The sequence below is a fragment of the Lissotriton helveticus genome, chromosome 1_1 (assembly GCF_964261635.1).
Source record: "Lissotriton helveticus chromosome 1_1, aLisHel1.1, whole genome shotgun sequence".
NCBI lineage: Eukaryota > Metazoa > Chordata > Amphibia > Caudata > Salamandridae > Lissotriton > Lissotriton helveticus.
The window spans coordinates 503742905-503761197 of NC_136057.1; the positions used below are offsets into that span (position 1 = coordinate 503742905).

The following is an 18293-nucleotide window of genomic DNA, read 5'->3' on the forward strand; positions in this document are numbered from 1 at the left end:
AAAACTAAGGTTTTGTGCGATCTTGATGAGCACAAGTGTAATGACATAGGCTGAGACCTCAATAGACGTATCTGAACTAAGTCTGCAGTAATAATGTGATATCAGCTTGCTGTGAGTGTATACAGTGATCTTAAGAATTAAACTAAAAACCTTTGGTTAAAAAAAAAACCTCCACACTTAAAACACCTAAAAACGTGTCAAATGCTAGTCATTTCATCTTTGTAATCATCGAAATAAACTTACTAAAAAGTCTTCTTGTAAAACAATTGTTTCGTAAGTGCAACCCTCATATAGAACAACTTGCCAAGTTAGCCAGATGAGGCAAGGTACACATAGATCTCTGAACATGTACGGCAAGAACAGAAAGGCCACTTTTAAAGCAAAACTGCTGACAGTGGGGTCAACTGGCAGATGATGTCAGAAGCTGTTGCCAGCTGTCACTCACTTGAAGATATACACAAGAACTGCAGAAAGGAGGCCAGTGCAGGCTTAGAAAACACTAGTTGACAAGTCAACCCTGTAGAGGGAAGGGGCTTAGTGGATATGAGGAGCAAAGAGATGGGGGGGGGACTCTAACCTTATAAAAGTAATGCAGGAATTGTGAAATTGTACATTTGGCAAATAAAATGCGAGATAAAGAAGTGGTAAATTTCAGCAAGAAATAGAATAAGAATATCAGGTCCAATCCTCGTCTGACACAGTGAGAACCCGCAGGCGCCTACAGGAGAGGACCAGTTAAAACCCAAAACACACAAATGGCAATTTGAGGATTGTTATCATCATCCATAAAGAAAATATCCAAAATAAAAATAATTTGGTGCAATATTTTATTCTCTGCCACAAAGTTGTCATCTACATAAATACCTGATACAAATGCCATTTTCCACATTCAGCAAGGTAGAACCAACCCCACTGTGTATCGGATATGTCCATTTCTTCCATAACGCCATTAACCATTTTTGTACAGGTTCCTTCCGGTGCTTGCTGAGGTGCGTCCTGAAAGTCCAATCAAGGAGATACATTATGTAGCTGAAATTGCATGAAACCATGATATTCATTTAGGCAAATATTTAATTGCCTTCCTCGTATAGCTCTTTTCTCTTAGTAAGTACCAATGACCCATCTCTGAGAACTGACTTTTCCTGGGTAAAACAGAAATGCTTGATTTAAGGAACTCGTTCTAAATCCAGAGAAAGTCTGCAATAAGATTCACAAGAGATGGATAGCAGTGATGCCAAAATGGGTATAATGATAGGGGAAAATAAACAGTAAGAAAAAGAAAATTAAAACAATCACTAGTGTGATACAACTAAGGCTCCCTGTTTTCCGTTTTTACAGATAAATCCAGACAGAAAACATTTATTTTCTTGTTTGTATTTATTTTTAAGTATGGGTAAAAACGGAAATTGGGTTGCTTTTTTAGTAATTCTAAATACTGTCTACCATGACTGCCAAGCCATTAGCTGTGTGGTTTGATAGGTGAGGGGGTTAAAAAAGAATTACATTTTAGTAAAGAGGATTTAACACCAGTAAATATGCACAAGATTGATACTAAAATTGGCATATTTTCATTTAAGTGCATTGATTTATCTTCTGCGGATGTTCACAGCATTGAAACCTGACAGGCATTCAAGTATGAGTGCATATTTATTGGTTAAATAAATATGGAAATATACTAATTTCTCCACAAAACCCCAAATAAAAATGAATACAGATAAAGTTAGCAAAAAATAAATATGGATACAGACGGAAATGTCAAAAAAATGAATCCCATAAAACCGGGAGCCCTAGATACAACCCTACGAGTCACACACACACATTGCAGATTAGTCTTCTTACTGCAGTTATCAGCAGGATCAAAATTATATTCTTCAAGTATGTGTAGGGTTTATGTGGGACTGGGGCAGCAATGAGAAGAAACAACATTTTAAGATCTTAAAATCTTTTATTACCAAGATCACCACCACGTCAAACGTTTTGTCCCGAATCTACAAACGACAACGCAATAAAGAGTAGCGTCTAATGTGTATCTGGGTTTGAAGAACTAAAGAGGAAATGGAGCTGGAGCGTACAGCTTCTTTTTAATATCTCTAACATCCATCTTTAGAAAACCTCTTAATTTATAATGAGACATGCCATCTGCCTCTCATGGCCTCTGCCTCTCCTTATGTTTCACATGAGGCCATTTTATCTATGCTGATTCTACCAATCTAGCGAGATCATATCATAAGGGAGAGTGCTTCACTCTTACCATGACATGGTCTTCTCATTGAAAATAGACGTGGGAGTGTTCTCCTCTTCTTTCTCATCAGATGTTTTACAGGTAGGGGATCTTGTATCATCAGCCCTTCTAGGATGTTTCTGTCATATCTTAAAAGTAGAGCAGCGAAGATTTTTGTTCTGAAAATGGAGATTGTAATATGAAAGGTTATTTCATGAACTTCTTTCGTCTCTGAACATATACCATACCATCTCAACCTTGAGTACTTATGCTGCAAATAGTGGACTACAACTTTCATATAGCAATAAGGAGAGTTTGGTCATTCTAATGCCCTAATGAGACACCCCCAAAAATTGTTAATTTTATTTGGAGGAACTGTCAATTGCAACTACTGGGGTCTTCGGCGGTACTAAATAATTATGACTGGCAAGCTATTAAATTGCTACCACGGATGACTTTCTAAAACTAAGGCTCTATCTCTGGGACTCATTTTCAGAAGAACCCAGGAAAAAAAACAGTACCAAATCATTAAAAATATATTACTCAAGAAAAAGATTAATACTAAAATCTACGCTGTGTATGCTCCAGTCTCTTTTATGGTCTCCTGGCCACAGCATCGTATTTATAAGAATTCATGCGACAGCCCATTGCTCATCCTACAACTGACAGGTGCAGTTTCACTAAACATCAAACACAAATTTTGTTATCACACCCATTATTTGCCCAGAAAGATTTCACACGTGGAAAGCAATACTTAGGGGGTTAGGGTTCAGCTATTCTGGAATGAGACCTCAGCTGTCTGGCTTGCTGCTGCTCTGCCCCTCCCTCATCTTCTTCTACTGTTGCTAATTAAATTTGACAACAGAGGACTTTTGATACTCATTGCTCAAGCATGAACGAACTTCATTTTTAGCCTCCAATTTCAAATTCCTTCACATTTACAGAACGTTTTCAACATTTTCAATTGTATAGTTCTTTATTTATATCCACTTTACCAATCTGTTTACATTATTACATTTTCTAATCAGGCACAGGCCCCAAGTAGGCTTCGCGGACCATGGGGCCTCGGTCCACAGGTTCGTGCACTCGCAACCATTATTTGCCGTGGAAAGCAATACTTAGGGGTTGGGGTTCAGCTACTCTGGACCGAGACCTTAGCTGGCTGGCACGCTTCTGCTCTGCTCCTTTCTCGTTTTCCTCTACTGTTGCAAATTAAATGTGACAACAGGGGACTTTTGTAACTCATTGCTCAGGCATGACCCGATTATAAAAACTCTACTTCTCCTCCACCCTCACCTGAAACACCCACAGTTCTGCTCATTCAGGCCGGCGCCAGCATTGTAAGGAGTGAGATGTAAGGAAAATTAAGGAAGGAGAGAAGGGTGTTGAACAGAGGAGCCTGAATAAGGGGAAAATAATGATTAATTGCAGTGGCGACAGACACGCTGAAAGACAATTCAGATGACGTCTGCGTCCTGATCTGTATGCTGACAACTCCATGCGCCCCTCTGGAGGTCAGCGCCCAGACATAGGTACAGCCAGCCCATTATTAGATGGCCCCGGTTGTCCTCTGCCTACGCGGACAGTTCGAAAATTCAACCCAAGGTTCTTTTCCCGTTATTGTTTTAGTTACGGAAGACGTTCGCCTCTATGATGTCTATACTTCCGGATCGCCTGGCAGCTAACCGACTGGCCGAACACATTGTGAGAGGCACGATATGTAAGACCAGGTAGCATTGGAGCATTGTCGGCATCTCAGCCAATCAAAGTGAGTCGGTCAGAATAGCGAAGCATTTATTGGCTGCAGAGAGCACGTGTCTTTGATGACTACAAACCCTGTCCTAGAGCAATACGAGGTTAATGTGGTGGGTGATCTGATGTTGAGTTCATCGGGATCCTGTCTGTAAAATGAAAGCTGCACCTTCTCAGCTGGTGGCAGCCTGGATATGGACAGTTCAGAGCTGTGTGGACCCTGGAAGTTTCAGACTGCCGAACTGTAGGATCCCGGTTACGGGTAACTCTGCTCGAAGACTCTGGTGGGGTCTAGTTTTTTGTTATAAACGAGAGCATGTCCGAGTGGAGTATCCGTTCCCTCTGTTAAAGATGCGTCCTCGAATAAAAAGCCCGTAAATTAAAAACCCCGGCTCAACGCTGGAGGGACAAGAGCAACTGTCAGCCTTGTCTATACGAGATACTCTCACATTGCCTGTTTTCCCGTAGTTTTTCATGTTTGCGTTTCTGTATCCTCCACTCTTCTGTCTGTCATCCAGGTGCTTCTCATACCCACCTGCACTTGTGTTGCTCTCTGTCACGCGTGTTCTTCTTGCTGAACTCCGCGTTGCTCTCTTTTGCCCATGTGTTTCTCTTTTCCCCTTGTTCTCTTTATCGTGTTGCTTCCCCCACCCACCATGTTGCTTCACCTCACCCCCTCCTCAATTCGTTCTATAGTGGGCGAGCAGATTTCTTGAGAGCTGTTTATGTATAAAGTCTGCAAGTGTCAGGACTGACCTGTGCCAGAAGATTACACAGGAGCATATTAATAATCCCATTTCACTCTTACATGCATAGAATGCCTCTATAACTTTCCTGCTGCAATGCACTGGTAGGAGGTAAAGGGGAATGGGAAGAGATGAAAGACTGCTTCTGGAGCTTGAAATACGAGATAGTCCATAAGCCTGGAGTCCCAATAGCTACTTTGCTGGGACATCCATTAGGAATTTTTTATTGATGTTTTTTGTCTGCATCTTAAATTGAGCAAAAGTAGGAGATGCAACACATAATTGTCTCAGGGTTCTCTTCTAACGACATATATCAATATTATTTATCAGAAGAACATTATCTATACATGCATTACTGTAGTCTTTGTTTCAGCCTTTATAGAAAATACCTTATTAACTCTGAGGACTAGATTTCCTTGAGAATAAATGTATATATCAGTTAAAGTCTCTTGCTGGCAGTCTTTTTTCTGTTTGTTAAAGAAACAATTACAACTTCACAGTTCGAACAGGTGTAGGAAGAATGGGGGAAAAGAATAACTTTCTCTGTAGAACAATTTCACTATGTTCTCAATCCACATTTCATGTGCTCTGGAAATGATAAGCCTTACTGTCTTTCTTCTTTTACTTAAAAGACCTGCTTGTCTCACACACATTGTGGGCATTGTTCCATTAGTTGAATCTGACTATCCTTGTGAAAAATGAAGCCTTCTTTCACTTGAAAGACGCAACCTACAGAAACAGGGAATTACATGTCAGAACCCCTTTAAGAGGGCCGCAGGGCATGTAGGGGTACTGGGCCCAAATGTAGTCGTTGAGCACTTTTACTCAAAATGTCTCTTGGCCCAGCCTACTATGTATCCTACTATGTATCCTAAGCAACTGGGCCAATTACTCCTTCTGCACTTGACTCTCAGTGGTAACTGTGGGCGCACAGTCAAAGGCTGCCTTGGAGTAGAAGTGTGAATACAGATTAGTGAACACAAGTCCTAGCTCAGACAGCGTAGAGCAGTATCAATCAATCACTGCCCAAAGACTTAGTTTTAAAATTAAAAAATGTATTTTATTTAAAACTCAACACATACAAGGAAAGGTTATGGCATTTATAAACAAAAACACATTTTCTCTTGAGTTTGAAGCTCTTATGTTTCACTGGCAAATCCCTGTCCCACCCCTTGTTAGGTCGAGGGACCGTCGCACTGCGAAGCAGTGAGGGCGGAGTCCCAAAGATTTTATGTTTTGGAGTTAGGGGACTTGGAACCCGCCTCTCTCCTCCATTGGCTGGCTTCCTAAACGGAGGACAGCCATTGGAGGAGAAGGGCGTCACTCCTGCCAAGCCCCGTCTCTTTCGAATTCGGGGGCGTGTTTTTTTAGGTTCTTTCTACCTGTGACGTCATCCGTCACTCAAACCTAAAAACACACGCCCCTAATGCGAAAATTACCATGCTTTCTCCGAGGCATTTCTGCTTTGCCTCGGAGAAAGACGGTGGTGGTTTCCAGAGCTGCTCTGCTCGTCCCCCCTTCCCTCCGCCCGCAGCTCTCCTTCGTCCTGCTCTGGCCCCCCCTTCCCTCCGCCCGCAGCTCTCCTTCGTCCCGCTCTGCCTCCAGCTGGGGGGCAGGGTAGGCGGTGTAGGCTGGGTGAGTGTAAGGTGGAGTGTCACAGGGACTGTGTAGTAGGCTGGCTGAGTTTACAGTCTTAGGTTGATACACCGCAGGCGGTGAGCTGGTTCACTCTTGGGTTTCAGTGTATCAAGTATCAAGGTGTTTTATATTTTGCCTACAAGTAAAATGCTTCTCACCATAAGCGCATTTCCTCAACGTTTGGGTTTAAGAAATATGTTGGCACCTTCTATTATTATTTTCATTTTCTGCTCCCACGCACAAGCTGCTGGAAAAAAACAAGGCACTATGCGAGAGGAGTCTGTACATATTAAAAACACAGTAGTACGTTCCTGAAAGACAATAGGCAGCTTTAGTTGTGGACACTAAATGGGGAGAAAAGGTCCAGGTCGTGGCATGCACCTCGGAGGACTTCCTAGTCCGGGTGTGCTCCTGTGGCTGGTGGTGTCCTGCGCCTAGCACGCACAAGTATCCCTAGAGGCGGAGGCGCTACTCTTTGCCCTGTTACTTCTTCATCCCAATGGGCCTCCCTTGAAACGGCAAACAAGAAACGCCATCTTCTCGAAGGGTGTAATGGAATCCCGGTCTGCTTAATTAAAGGAGCGTTTCCGCTTCCATAAAACTTCGCGCTTAATTGCAAAGCGCCAAAAGGCCCCAAATGTACCTTTGCTCGTGTTAAAGGAGCAGCTCCTAGCAGTCAATCCGAACAAATGGCACAATGAACCTTTTCTACTGCCCCCCTCGCCCCCCCCATACTACCACGAGATGCCCTCGCCCCCCCATACTACCCCGTGATGTGTCGCAATTTAGTACCAGAAATGAGCAAATTTGGTTATTTCGTTTGTAGAAGAATCTTATTACACAAGGCGTGTTTCTATTTGCGAATGAAGAGGTAACATGTCTTATCAGTGTTAGATTATATACAGCTAGCCGTTCTGTTCTTTTGGTGAATGCTTGTAGCCGTTCAGCCGGCTCATTATCGGCATATTTTATTTTATTGATCCAACTTGCCCTCAGGCAATGAGGGCGCAGCTTAGTAGCAGGGGCGTTAAAAGTGGGGGTGAAAGGGTTAAAGGGCGCTTTGATTAAAAGCCGAGCTCCTACAGAATGCATCATCGGTATGTGGCGGGGATGGGTAAAAGTATGGCGGGGCTGGTGCAGAGTCATTTGTACTTAGAAAGACCTGTTCCACTGACCCCTCACAGATAGGACAAGGGCCTGTTTATTCTCTCATTGTTTGGCCAACTCGGACCGAGTGTGACGGACTCCGCCCCAGCCCCACTGACCTGCATGGGACAGTATAGGCGCTGGCAGTAGGGGTGCGAAGACTGCCGCCGACCCCCAGGATTGCCAAGCTGCAGTTCAGGACAAGAATGAGCAGGCAAGAGGGCTTTACAGTTTGATGTGATCTTGTGCGTTTGCAAGGCATTCAAGGTCAGGGGTCAAACGGCTTCTGGCAAAGAGATATTGCTGTTAACTTTTCGTTCTGTGACTGCAAAGAGAGGATTTTGTAAAGTGACCTATGTGGGGTCAGGGAGGGTGAAAGAAAGGGTAATAGGTTGGGATTTGTTTTCTAACACCCAGCAACATTTGAACACCTGGAAATAAACTGTACACATAATTAAAAATATGTCCGTATGAAGGAAAGCGCACAGGAGGCACGTTTTTAATTCTAAAGTGTGACGGAAACAAGGTTTCTGATAGGTGCTAAAATAAGAAATATTCCCTGAAAGTTGATAAACGTATAGATATTTCAGTAAAGCTGTATGTTGTGCAAAGTTATTGGGCATTTCAAAGCAAATGTCCAGTTTGTAAATTCAGTGCGCTTCCACGCCATGCCCAAGTGATATATGTGCAAATGTATGCTCTAAAATGCACCCTCGGCTCATACCACACACTTACCACTCTGCTGCTGCAAGGGTCCTCCAGGGCCCAGCCAACACTCCCCTCCCCCACCCCCCACCACCACAAACCACAGGAAGCAGACCCTGCCCCTCCACCCCCACCCCTGGCTCCTCAGGGCCGGGCCAAAACCCAGAAGCCTACGCATAACCATAGACAGCAGCAGCCCCTGCCCCCCTTCCCACCATAAACCATATGTAGCAGCTCCTGCCCCTCCGCCACACCCCTGGCTCCTCAGGGCCCGGCCAAAACCCAGAAGCCTACGAGTTTAGAGTCTTGAGGGTGTTCACTGGTGTGCTTGCCATCCCTGGACACGTGTTTCGCGTTCATTAACGCTCATCAGCAGGGATTAGGCGTGTGCACGGGGTTGCTGCGTGGGCTGCCGAAAATATTCATAGGTCCAGATACCTCTTATGGCGCGCAGGTGCGTTGTCTCGAGGTCGTCACCTCCACCGGCTCAAGGGAGCCTGTATAAATAGTAAGTCCGAATGAGGTCGCACACTGCTCGTCCCATCAGCGTTTGACCCCGGAGCATGACGGTCGATGTGGTCGGTATCAGCCGGTGCGCTTCTACCCGAGTTTAGAGTCTTGAGGGTGTTCACGCGCTGATGGGACGAGCAGAGTGCGACCTCATTTGGAAATACTATTTATTCAGGCTCCCTTGAGCCGGTGGAGGTGACGACCTCGAGATACCGCACCTGCGCGCCATAAGAGGTATCTGGACCTATGAATATTTTCGGCAGCCCATGCAGCAACCCCGTGCACACGCCTAATCCCTGCTGACGAGCGGTAATAACCGCGAAACACGTGTCCAGGGATGGCAAGCACGCCAGTGAACAGACTCAAGACTCGGGTAGATGCGCACCCGCTGATACCTACTACATCGACTATCATGCTCCGGGGTCACACGCTGATGGGACGAGCAGTGTGCAACCTCATTTGGAAATACTATTTATTCAGGCTCCCTTGAGCCGGTGGAAGTGACGACCTCGAGATTCCGCACCTGCGCGCCATAAGAGGTATCTGGACCTATGAATATTTTCGGCAGCCCACGCAGCAACCCCGTGCACACGCCTAATCCCTGCTGACGAGCGGTAATAACCGTGAAACACGTGTCCAGGGATGGCAAGCACACCAGTGAACACCCTCAAGACTCAAGACTCGGGTAGAAGCGCACCCGCTGATACCTACTACATCGACCATCATGCTCCGGGGTCACACGCTGATGGGACGAGCAGTGTGCGACCTCATTTGGAAATTCTACGGCAATATGTATTCACCTGAACGCTGTTCTGCAGTCTTTACTGATGGGTGATGGAAGGGTACATGTCTAAGAGGCAATGGTAAAAAACATTGGTAAAGCAATAGCATCAACTACATCAATCATAATACTCATTAATGTCTATAACATGCAAAGATCATTATACATTTGACACCTACCAGAATCCATCTTTTTAGAGTTCTTGGATGGGTTTTGTTGGAGCAGTCTGCAAGACAGGACATCAACTGGTTAATTATGCCCAAGTCATATAAGTCCCCCAACTATCACTATTACATATTCGGGACCTGCCACACATCTTTGTACAGGGCTTCAAAGTGTCCAAAAATTATGCTCTCTTGAGCATTCGTTCTATCTCTTGTACAATGCACTTTTACCCCCAAGAACAGTCCAAGCTCATACATGTCACCGTGAGCTGATGAGGAAAGCTGAGCATTGCTTTCAATTCAGCTGTCATGATTATCTGCTTTACGCAGTCCATCAGATGCCTGGAGACTTCGGGGGACTGTGCCCATCATAGATACAGAAGAGAAGGAGCAGAGCATGTCTGCTCCTCAAGCCAGAAGATGAATAGCGACCGCGTGGTCACAGGCGGGGCTTGTCTTATACCAAGGCCCTCCCAACATGGCCGTGGCGCTCGTGTGACTGGGAGATGTAGTCTCGGTGTTCGAGACTGCATTAAACAGGTTTGTAGATGTGTTAGAACTGCCAACCAAGATCTGCAACATTCCTTATGTTCAAAGAAAAGGCACAGCAAAAAATCACAAAAAGGAAACACAAAAGATGAGCATGCCAACAAAGAAGCATGTATGAAACTGTACACAGTAATAGCAATACTCAGTACCAGGAAAGTATCAGTGGGCAACATAACCAGTACTTAGCAGTGGTGTATTGTCCGTGTATTTTACTGCATATTGCCTTGCTGTACAATCTCTTGGCACCACAAGATGGTGGTAGAATGGTGGTAGCGCTTCTAGAGCCACAGGCCATGACAAGGGGCTGCTGACACACCACCATGCAGGGTGCCAACCTTCACCCCCCTCTCCTTACTTTCCTCTCAGGGTAATCTGCTCATGGCTATCTTCACAGTGACCCTCTCCTATGGAGGTCGCCGACTTGAATCTGCACAGGAGGAACAACCTGCTTGGTGCAGCAGCCGTCTCCTCGCACTGGGAGTCCACTCTGCAGGACTCCCACTGGACCTCGCTCCCCCAATGATCTCTGCTTCCTCACAGGGCACTCGGGTGTAGGCAAACAGGCAGGCACTAGTGCCCCAGGCTCCACAGTAGGTGGTCTTGGTGTACTTGAGTGATGTTTCCTCATCCATCAAGGAGACTAGCAGGCCTCGGCCCCGAGTCCTGGTCACAGGCAGAAGCCTCGCAGAGCTTCTCTTCCTCACACAGCACATCTGGCAGCTTGGCAGAAGACAATTTTTGGGGTCTCAATCTCCCCTTCTTATATTTCATTTCGGGACAGAAATGTGATTTAGAGTTTTGCGTCTTTTAAGTTTTATGTTGGGGTTCTGCTTCTTTTCAAGTACACACCTCTCCCTCTTCCTCTCGAAAGGTCATCTATCATTGCAAGAGAGACTCTGAAGTTGATAGTCCCACAACACAGGCTATGGAAGAGACTAGAGTTCACACCTGAATGTCAGCCACAGGGATATATGCATTGAAAGGTTAATCTCAGGCTCCCAGCCCCACTGATTTGTCCAGGCCCTTCCTTGTGATTTCTCACTGAATTGAAGAGCACCATTTGAAGTGCACAGTGGTAGTCTCTTTCTCCCTCGCCCACTGTGTCCCACCAAACGGACAGCACGGCACAAAAACACAAATCTGACTGAGGGGATTCTTCTACCTCCTCATGTCCCAAAATATAACCCAGGGTCTGCCATGCAATATACCATTACAGTCACACTTGCACTCAGTGTATGCACACAGCACATACGCTGTCCAGCACTGTGTTTTGTCCCACCTTTGGCACACATAGAGTTAGCACACATGTTCACTCTGAGTGCACTGTTCAGTGTAGCCTTTCTGTATTGTGCCACTTGCAGGCAGACATACAGCCAGTACACACATTCACCCTACACACTCTGAACAACACTACGCCCTTCATGTACTGTATTCCTTGCAGGTACACACACACCCAGTACACACACTCATCATGCACCCACTGCATGGCATTACGTCATTCATATACTATGCTCCTCGCAATCACACATACACCCAGTACATGCACACACCATGCAGGCACTGCACATTACTGCTCTATTTGTGTGCTGTACCTTTCCCAGGTACACATACAAGATGTGTGGAGTCACCACTCCTTTAATGCACAACAAATCACATGTAACTGACTGTGGAAAAGTCACGGTCCCTACCTCAGCGAGGAAGCATCCTCGCGCGGGATCCTGCGGGTCTAACCCCGATTGCACCTTGTTCCAGCTCCCCAGGATTTCTCCCCTCTCTCTTCCCTTGCAGGTACGACAGGAACCGGTCACAACACCTAAGACACCGCAAGCAGTTCACCCTGACCCCGGAAGTTCCAGCCCCCACTTCGACCCGGAAGATAGAAAAGCCGACGGTCCACAAGGGAGGAGGTTCCAACCAGCGGACTCGTGGAAGGAGGCAGCAAGGGAGGAACCGGAGCGGCGTACGAGCGGAGCAGAGTCGGAGAGTCGAGTCGAGGAAGAGGAGGACGACGTTTGGTCTGAAGACTGGTGGAGTCCTCAGGAGGTGGCTGGAGAGCGGCCGCGACTCGCTGGAGAGTTGCGGCGGGCCACGTGAGTAACCATCATCAGTCTCCGTGTGTCCCTTGTAAATATAGTTGTTAATAGTGTATAGAACAGCACACCCATAAGCACTGTCACTCTGTATATAGAAACAAAGGTCACCCCCCTCCCTCACCTAGAACACCCTAATCTTCCCCGTCCCCCCTATCGTCTGTCTCTTCCACCCACCCTTCCGCCCCTTCCTCACTTTCGCATTTCCGTATCCTCACCTCCCGGTGTCGGTGGTAGTACACGGTAGTCCGTGAGCGTCAAGGACTAACTGCCCTGTACTTTCTCTCTTCCATATACCTCCGAGGCCCATCGGTGCATCATACGGGACCAGACGCCCCAGCCCAGCAGAGAGAGAGAGAGCACCGCCCTGACGACCTCAGCCCAGCAGAGGGAATAGACCCACAGTACCCTTCTGTCGGACGTGCTACACATTCCGGACACCCTCGAGGAGAAAGTTTCCCCTAACCCAGAGACTGCATATCATCTCTTGTACTTGGAGAAAATAAAACCAGCTAGCCATAGCTCACTATATCTGGCCTCCCCGCTTGTTATTCCGGTCCGCTGAAGCCCACGACCCACACTGACCATATCACTCAGGCCTTTGCAGGGATCTAGTTCAGTTATTGATACTAATGCAGTAATACAGCTGATGTAATATAGGCAAGCCTCATTGCTTTTCCACGATCACATGATGGGGTGATAAACTAGTCTTTCTGTGTAGAGTACTCCTCATGCTCATTAAAACAAGAGGAATTATGTCAGGGCACTTTAAACCAGATGAAGCACATACTTTTGCCAATTTGTTTATAAAAGTTCCATTAGCTCTCTCCACCACACCTAAAGATTACGGTCAATTACTACACTCAAACCTTTGGTTTATATGGAATGCTGTGCAGATTATTTGCAAAAAACAATTTTTAAAATGAGTACCACGATCTGTCTCAATAGAAGTTGGAATTCCCAATCTTGGTATCAATTCCCTCAACAAAAGTTTGGCAACTGTAAGGCTATCTGATCTCTGGGTGTGATAGGCAATGGCCTATTTATAAAACAAGCAGACAATGGCTTAGATGTACTTTAGACCACTGCACACAGCATCTCTACAAATTCTGCTTGGAGTCTTGTAAATGGGTCTTCTCGTTTAGCAATATGATTTGTGAAAGTTAATGTATTTTTGCCTTGATCTGGCATGCCAGGCTCTTCACACATATTTCCTCAGCAACATTTCAAAATCCTGCATTTTCCCAATATTTGTTAAATAGTCGTATCATGCTGTCTGTAGCTGCACGTGTCTGACCATGTAAGTTTATACCTATTGAGTACAACGTTGTACCTGGAGAATGTACTTATATTAAGCATTAACATGCAAATCCTGATAATTTTTCTGGTAGCCCAATTTCTCCCATCTGTTCTTCTCATCATCTGAGATTTTTTCCTGAAGACCTCTTAGAAATATGAAATTAACTCCTACAGATGAAGCCTATATTTTTTGCATTTTGTATAGTGCTTATTCTTAATTCATGGTTTTCATTTCCACGCTCTATCGTCTTATCGCGTAATGCACAGTATCATGCCATTTGGTGTGCATATTTATTGCCAAATGTAGTTAAATATTTTCCAGCCTTCTGGGCAACACACTTGACTACTGAAGTTTGCTGTGAATGTTGTATTTATTTCAAGTAAAGCCAATATTTAAGCACTATTCTTTATAGGAGCACCTGAATGTGTCATAATACCCTCTGTGACCAAAGTTGACCGAAGTCATGAACCCCTCAAAAACCAAAATGGCTGTCTGTATAAATTGTCATGTTCAAATCTTCTGATAGGCAGCAAGCTCTTGCCAAGGATACTAATGTTGCCACCAGCACAGAGGTTACATTTGGCAGGAAAGATATTTCTAGGGTCTCAGAAGAAATGGAACATACTGCGTAGGCAGATCTCAGTGCTCCATATTGCATTAAACAGCAACCATCAACACATAATGTAAAATTAGTCATTTCCAAAGACGTTTCTTGAATATGTGGCCTTGGTTGGATACATACCTACATAACTGCAATGCAGTTGTGTTCTGATTCATCGTCAAAATCACTGTCTTCCCTGTCTTTGCAGCTCTTGTCTGAAATAGGAAGCAATGATGCTGGATTCAAAGAATCATGCCATGTAACAGAAATGTTCTCTGCTGCACGAAGGATCTGCTCATAACGAGTGTGCCACTTTTTGTCATGTGTTGAGTTCTTGTTTGTGTAGGCAAAATCTCAACCAAGTGAGGGAAATATACAATTAAAGTATGACCCATCATTTTTCGTTAACTTTGTTTAGTGGCAAAACACAGAGCTGCAACCAATTTCAAACATCCGCAAGACTTAGAGCTACTGGATCCAATACTGCTGAAAGGTATGCTCCTGTTCGCATCAGCCCAGCATGCTTTTGTGCAATGATTGTCTCCTAACAAAATAGAAAGAATGGTAGATTATGGTCTGGCATTTCCAGTGCTGATGCACAACGCAGACTTTCCCAAGTCTTTGAATGGTTCAGAACGCTAGTTGTAAAATGTTAACTTCTCTTGTACTGTGAGTTAGCCTAACTAAAGGCTTTGCAATGAAGGAAAAGTTTGGAATCCACTAGTGACCGAAGCCAACAATGCCAACAAAACATCCAAACCTCCCTCAGGTTGGTTGGTGGGCTAAGTTTCAGAACTGCAGAAACATGTTCATTCACGACTTCTCACACTTTTTTCACTGTCGCGCCCAACATATATGAATTCTCTTTTACATTATTGCATTTTTGTTGGGGAGACCATATGTCCACTGTCAGCTAGTTGATTTAATTAGGCAATTGTATCAAGTTTACAGTTCTCCTTTTTTGGATATACCTAAAAAATCATCTATATACTGCACTATAGTTGAATTACACTTAAAATCTTCTAGGTCTTTTGTCAGAATTTGACTAAAGATCGAATGACTTTCTGTAAACCCATATTGAATTTTACACCGCATGAGAATGTTTTTTTGCAGTTGAAAAGCAAAGTTATTGAGAAGAACACTTGGCATAAGTCAAAGGCTGTATACCATTCTGCATCTGAAGGAATCTGGAACACAATAACTTCTGCATTCTGTACCACTGCACAACATTGGAAGACAATTCTGTTTATTTTTCTCAGATCTTCGACGATTCTCCATTTCCACTTTGTTACTTTACCCCATCACAGGAGAATTGTGAGGACTCCTGGAGGATTCCCTGCTCGATCATTTTTTCAGTCACTGGGTTCATTCTTTCCTCTCCCGCTTTTGAAGAAAGTCTACACTGTTTATTTCTAGGGAAAATTGCATCTGGTCTTTTATTTTAACTAGTTCAGAACTTTTAATCAATTGATTCTCTTTTCCAGAAAAATTCCATACCTTATCATTGACAATATGGGGCTGATTACGACTTTTGTGGTGCAGGAACGGGGCAGCACGCCACTGCCTGCTTTCGCACCGCCAAAGTCCACCGCCGGCCACCCACTAGATTAGGAGTTTTCTCCTGGTCTGGGGGGTCTTTGGCATTTCCATGGTGGTGCCATTTCAAAAAGACACCACAATGGGAAAGCCAAAGCAAGTTCTAGCACAAACATGGAATGTTTGGTTCATACTGTGCAGGAACTGGGCATGCATGTGTGCCCCCCCTGCATGCATCCCCATGACATGAGGCACAAGGGGGGCCTTTGGGGCCCCCTTAGTATCCTCACCACCAGCAGTTTCATGGTGTGAACACCAACATGAGGCCGCTGGCAGTGAGGAAATTCGTAATATGCTTGCCGGGGGTGCACCCTGCCAGTTGCGGCAGTGCCAAGGAGGTCAGACTGCTGCAGTTGTAATGAGGCGGTCAGACCACTGGTGCTGCAGTCTCCGATGGCCACAGCACCTCCACCAAGGGTGGAGGTGCTGTGGCGTCCCGATTGAGCGCCGAACTCATAATCAGGCCCTAAGTCTTAAATTCACAGGTAGGTCTACTTTTGTCAAAGCCGGGAAAGCTAAACTCTAGTCTCTTGTGATTTTATTTTGAACACTAAATCCTCATCTTGTGTTTCAAACACAAAACCATCCTGTGTACAATAATCACGTAATTCATTTTGTAAAGCAAGTCTCGGCCCTACAGATTCAAAGGACATGAATCACACAAGCAATTCTCGGCCCATCAGATTCAAAGGATTGACTTCCTCAAAATGAACTGGTGTTTATTTTCCATCTGACCATTTTAACTCGGGCATCTACTGTAATTTGATTAACAATTTGTTAATTATTGATTTTAAAGTGATCTATGTGCCACAATCATGCTCTATGTGCCACAATGACATTCTCGTTCCCAAAACGAAAGAGCACTCAGACAGTACCCACGGAATGTTCCAGGTAGCGATGCAATGTAAACGCCCACATGCTAATGAACTACCCAGAAGTACTGCACAGCGCTGACTAATAATATTCACCCAGGCATGGCTTGAGGGCAAGTAAAAGACGGAGCTCTAGAGGTCTGAAGTAGGTAAATACGTGGGTGATTACCCTTGTTGAAGTAAGTGTGGTTAGGGAGTCAAACAACCTAAATACCATTTTTGTAAACCCCTTGAGAATGGGTCATCGTATAATATTACATATGATCACTACAGTGTATGACTACAGGGCTCGCCCGTCGGAGCTTCCATGTTGTGACAAAAAACGGAACAACAAGTATGTATTCTGATGCTTAAGAACAGTAAAAGTGCATGTTAATTGTGTCATTTTCTTCACATAATGTTTTATGATGTGTGTATTACCACTTTAAAGCTGGTCACTATAAGCCTGATTACCTCACGTGATGCATGTTTCTCAAACATCGCACTGCCTGTGTAACACATAAACACAGTGCATGCATTATTACATTGCACTGCCAAAACAACATGTATACCGACACTATGCAGGAACATGCCTGCATCCTGTAGTAGTCTACATGAATTCCAATGCATTGTACAGTTAGCAATATTTACTGCAAGTTTTTTCAGAAGCACCGGAGGTTCCATCATGCTTGGAGCTTAATGCAATGTGTAAGTGCGTGAAATCTATGCTTCCCTGAATAATTTACTACTATTCACCATGATGACTGTCTCATTTTTCATTTTAACACAAACTCAAAGGGAATAACAAAAACAATCATAAGTTATGAGCTGTGAAATCTATGTCGCATGACTTAGCGTGCATGCCCTCTTGGTCCTGAAGAAAGCCATTCTGACCCTAGGGGCATTGAAATATTATGGCTGAAACATGTTGACCAAGGATACGAGAGTTCATTGCTTTTGCAGATCACATCCACCACTGTATTTATTTATTACAAGTTTTGTATAGCGCTAGCTGGACCCAAGGGTATCAGAGCGCTTCACATCAAGTACAATAATGCGCCTTAGCGGAGAAGGCAGAATCCACATCTGGTAAACTTAAGATCATTGCAAATAACATTACAATACAGATCTTGTGGTCCACAGGAGGGTTGCGGCTGTGGGGTATGAGACAGAGGAGATCCTTTGCTGCTTGCGAGAGGGGAGCCCATCAAGTCGGATGAGATGTGGAAGAATCTCAGTGGTTATAATTCTGAGACAACTGTTCTTTCGTCCACAACAGGGTTGTGAAGCGATGTTGAACTTTTCCAGCATGTCCTGTGTTCTTCCAATTAAGTTCAGGTGCGCTCAAGGAAGAGGGCTTTGAGTTGGGTCTTGAATTTCGGGAAATAGGAGGTCATTTTTTTTATTTTTTTTATTGCCTTTGTTATTACAAACATACATTTTACAAAACAAATAAAGAATACCAAAGAAAAAAAAACTACATAGTACAATCATAGCGAGGATCGACTGTCATATAAGTGTAAACAGATATACTAGCAACCAATTACTAAAGAATAGGACAGCCTATGTCCACGCCAACAATACACAGTGAACCTTCAGTACAGAAATAATAATATAACATCAAAGGACACATATCTCAAGCC

The 18293-nt window shown here is 44.5% G+C and overlaps 1 protein-coding gene across 5 annotated transcripts in view; it reads right to left on the reverse strand.

Moving 5' to 3' along the window:
- The window catches only part of PARP11 (poly(ADP-ribose) polymerase family member 11), a 307432-nt gene that overhangs the window by 247483 nt on the left and 41656 nt on the right, over positions 1-18293 (reverse strand). The window contains exons 2-5 of one of the 5 annotated variants that reach the window (XM_078673956.1): positions 9679-9725; positions 9519-9568; positions 2252-2400; positions 865-996 (exon numbers count right to left, since the gene is read on the reverse strand). In XM_078673956.1, coding sequence (XP_078530082.1) covers positions 865-996; positions 2252-2254 — 135 coding nt within the window. In that variant the 5' untranslated portion in view covers positions 2255-2400; positions 9519-9568; positions 9679-9725. Of the gene's footprint in view, positions 1-864; positions 997-2251; positions 2401-3236; positions 3459-3517; positions 3893-9518; positions 9569-9678; positions 9726-18293 lie in introns of those variants that run through there. The other 4 variants (XM_078673954.1, XM_078673958.1, XM_078673955.1 and 1 more) reach the window with 4 other exon arrangements.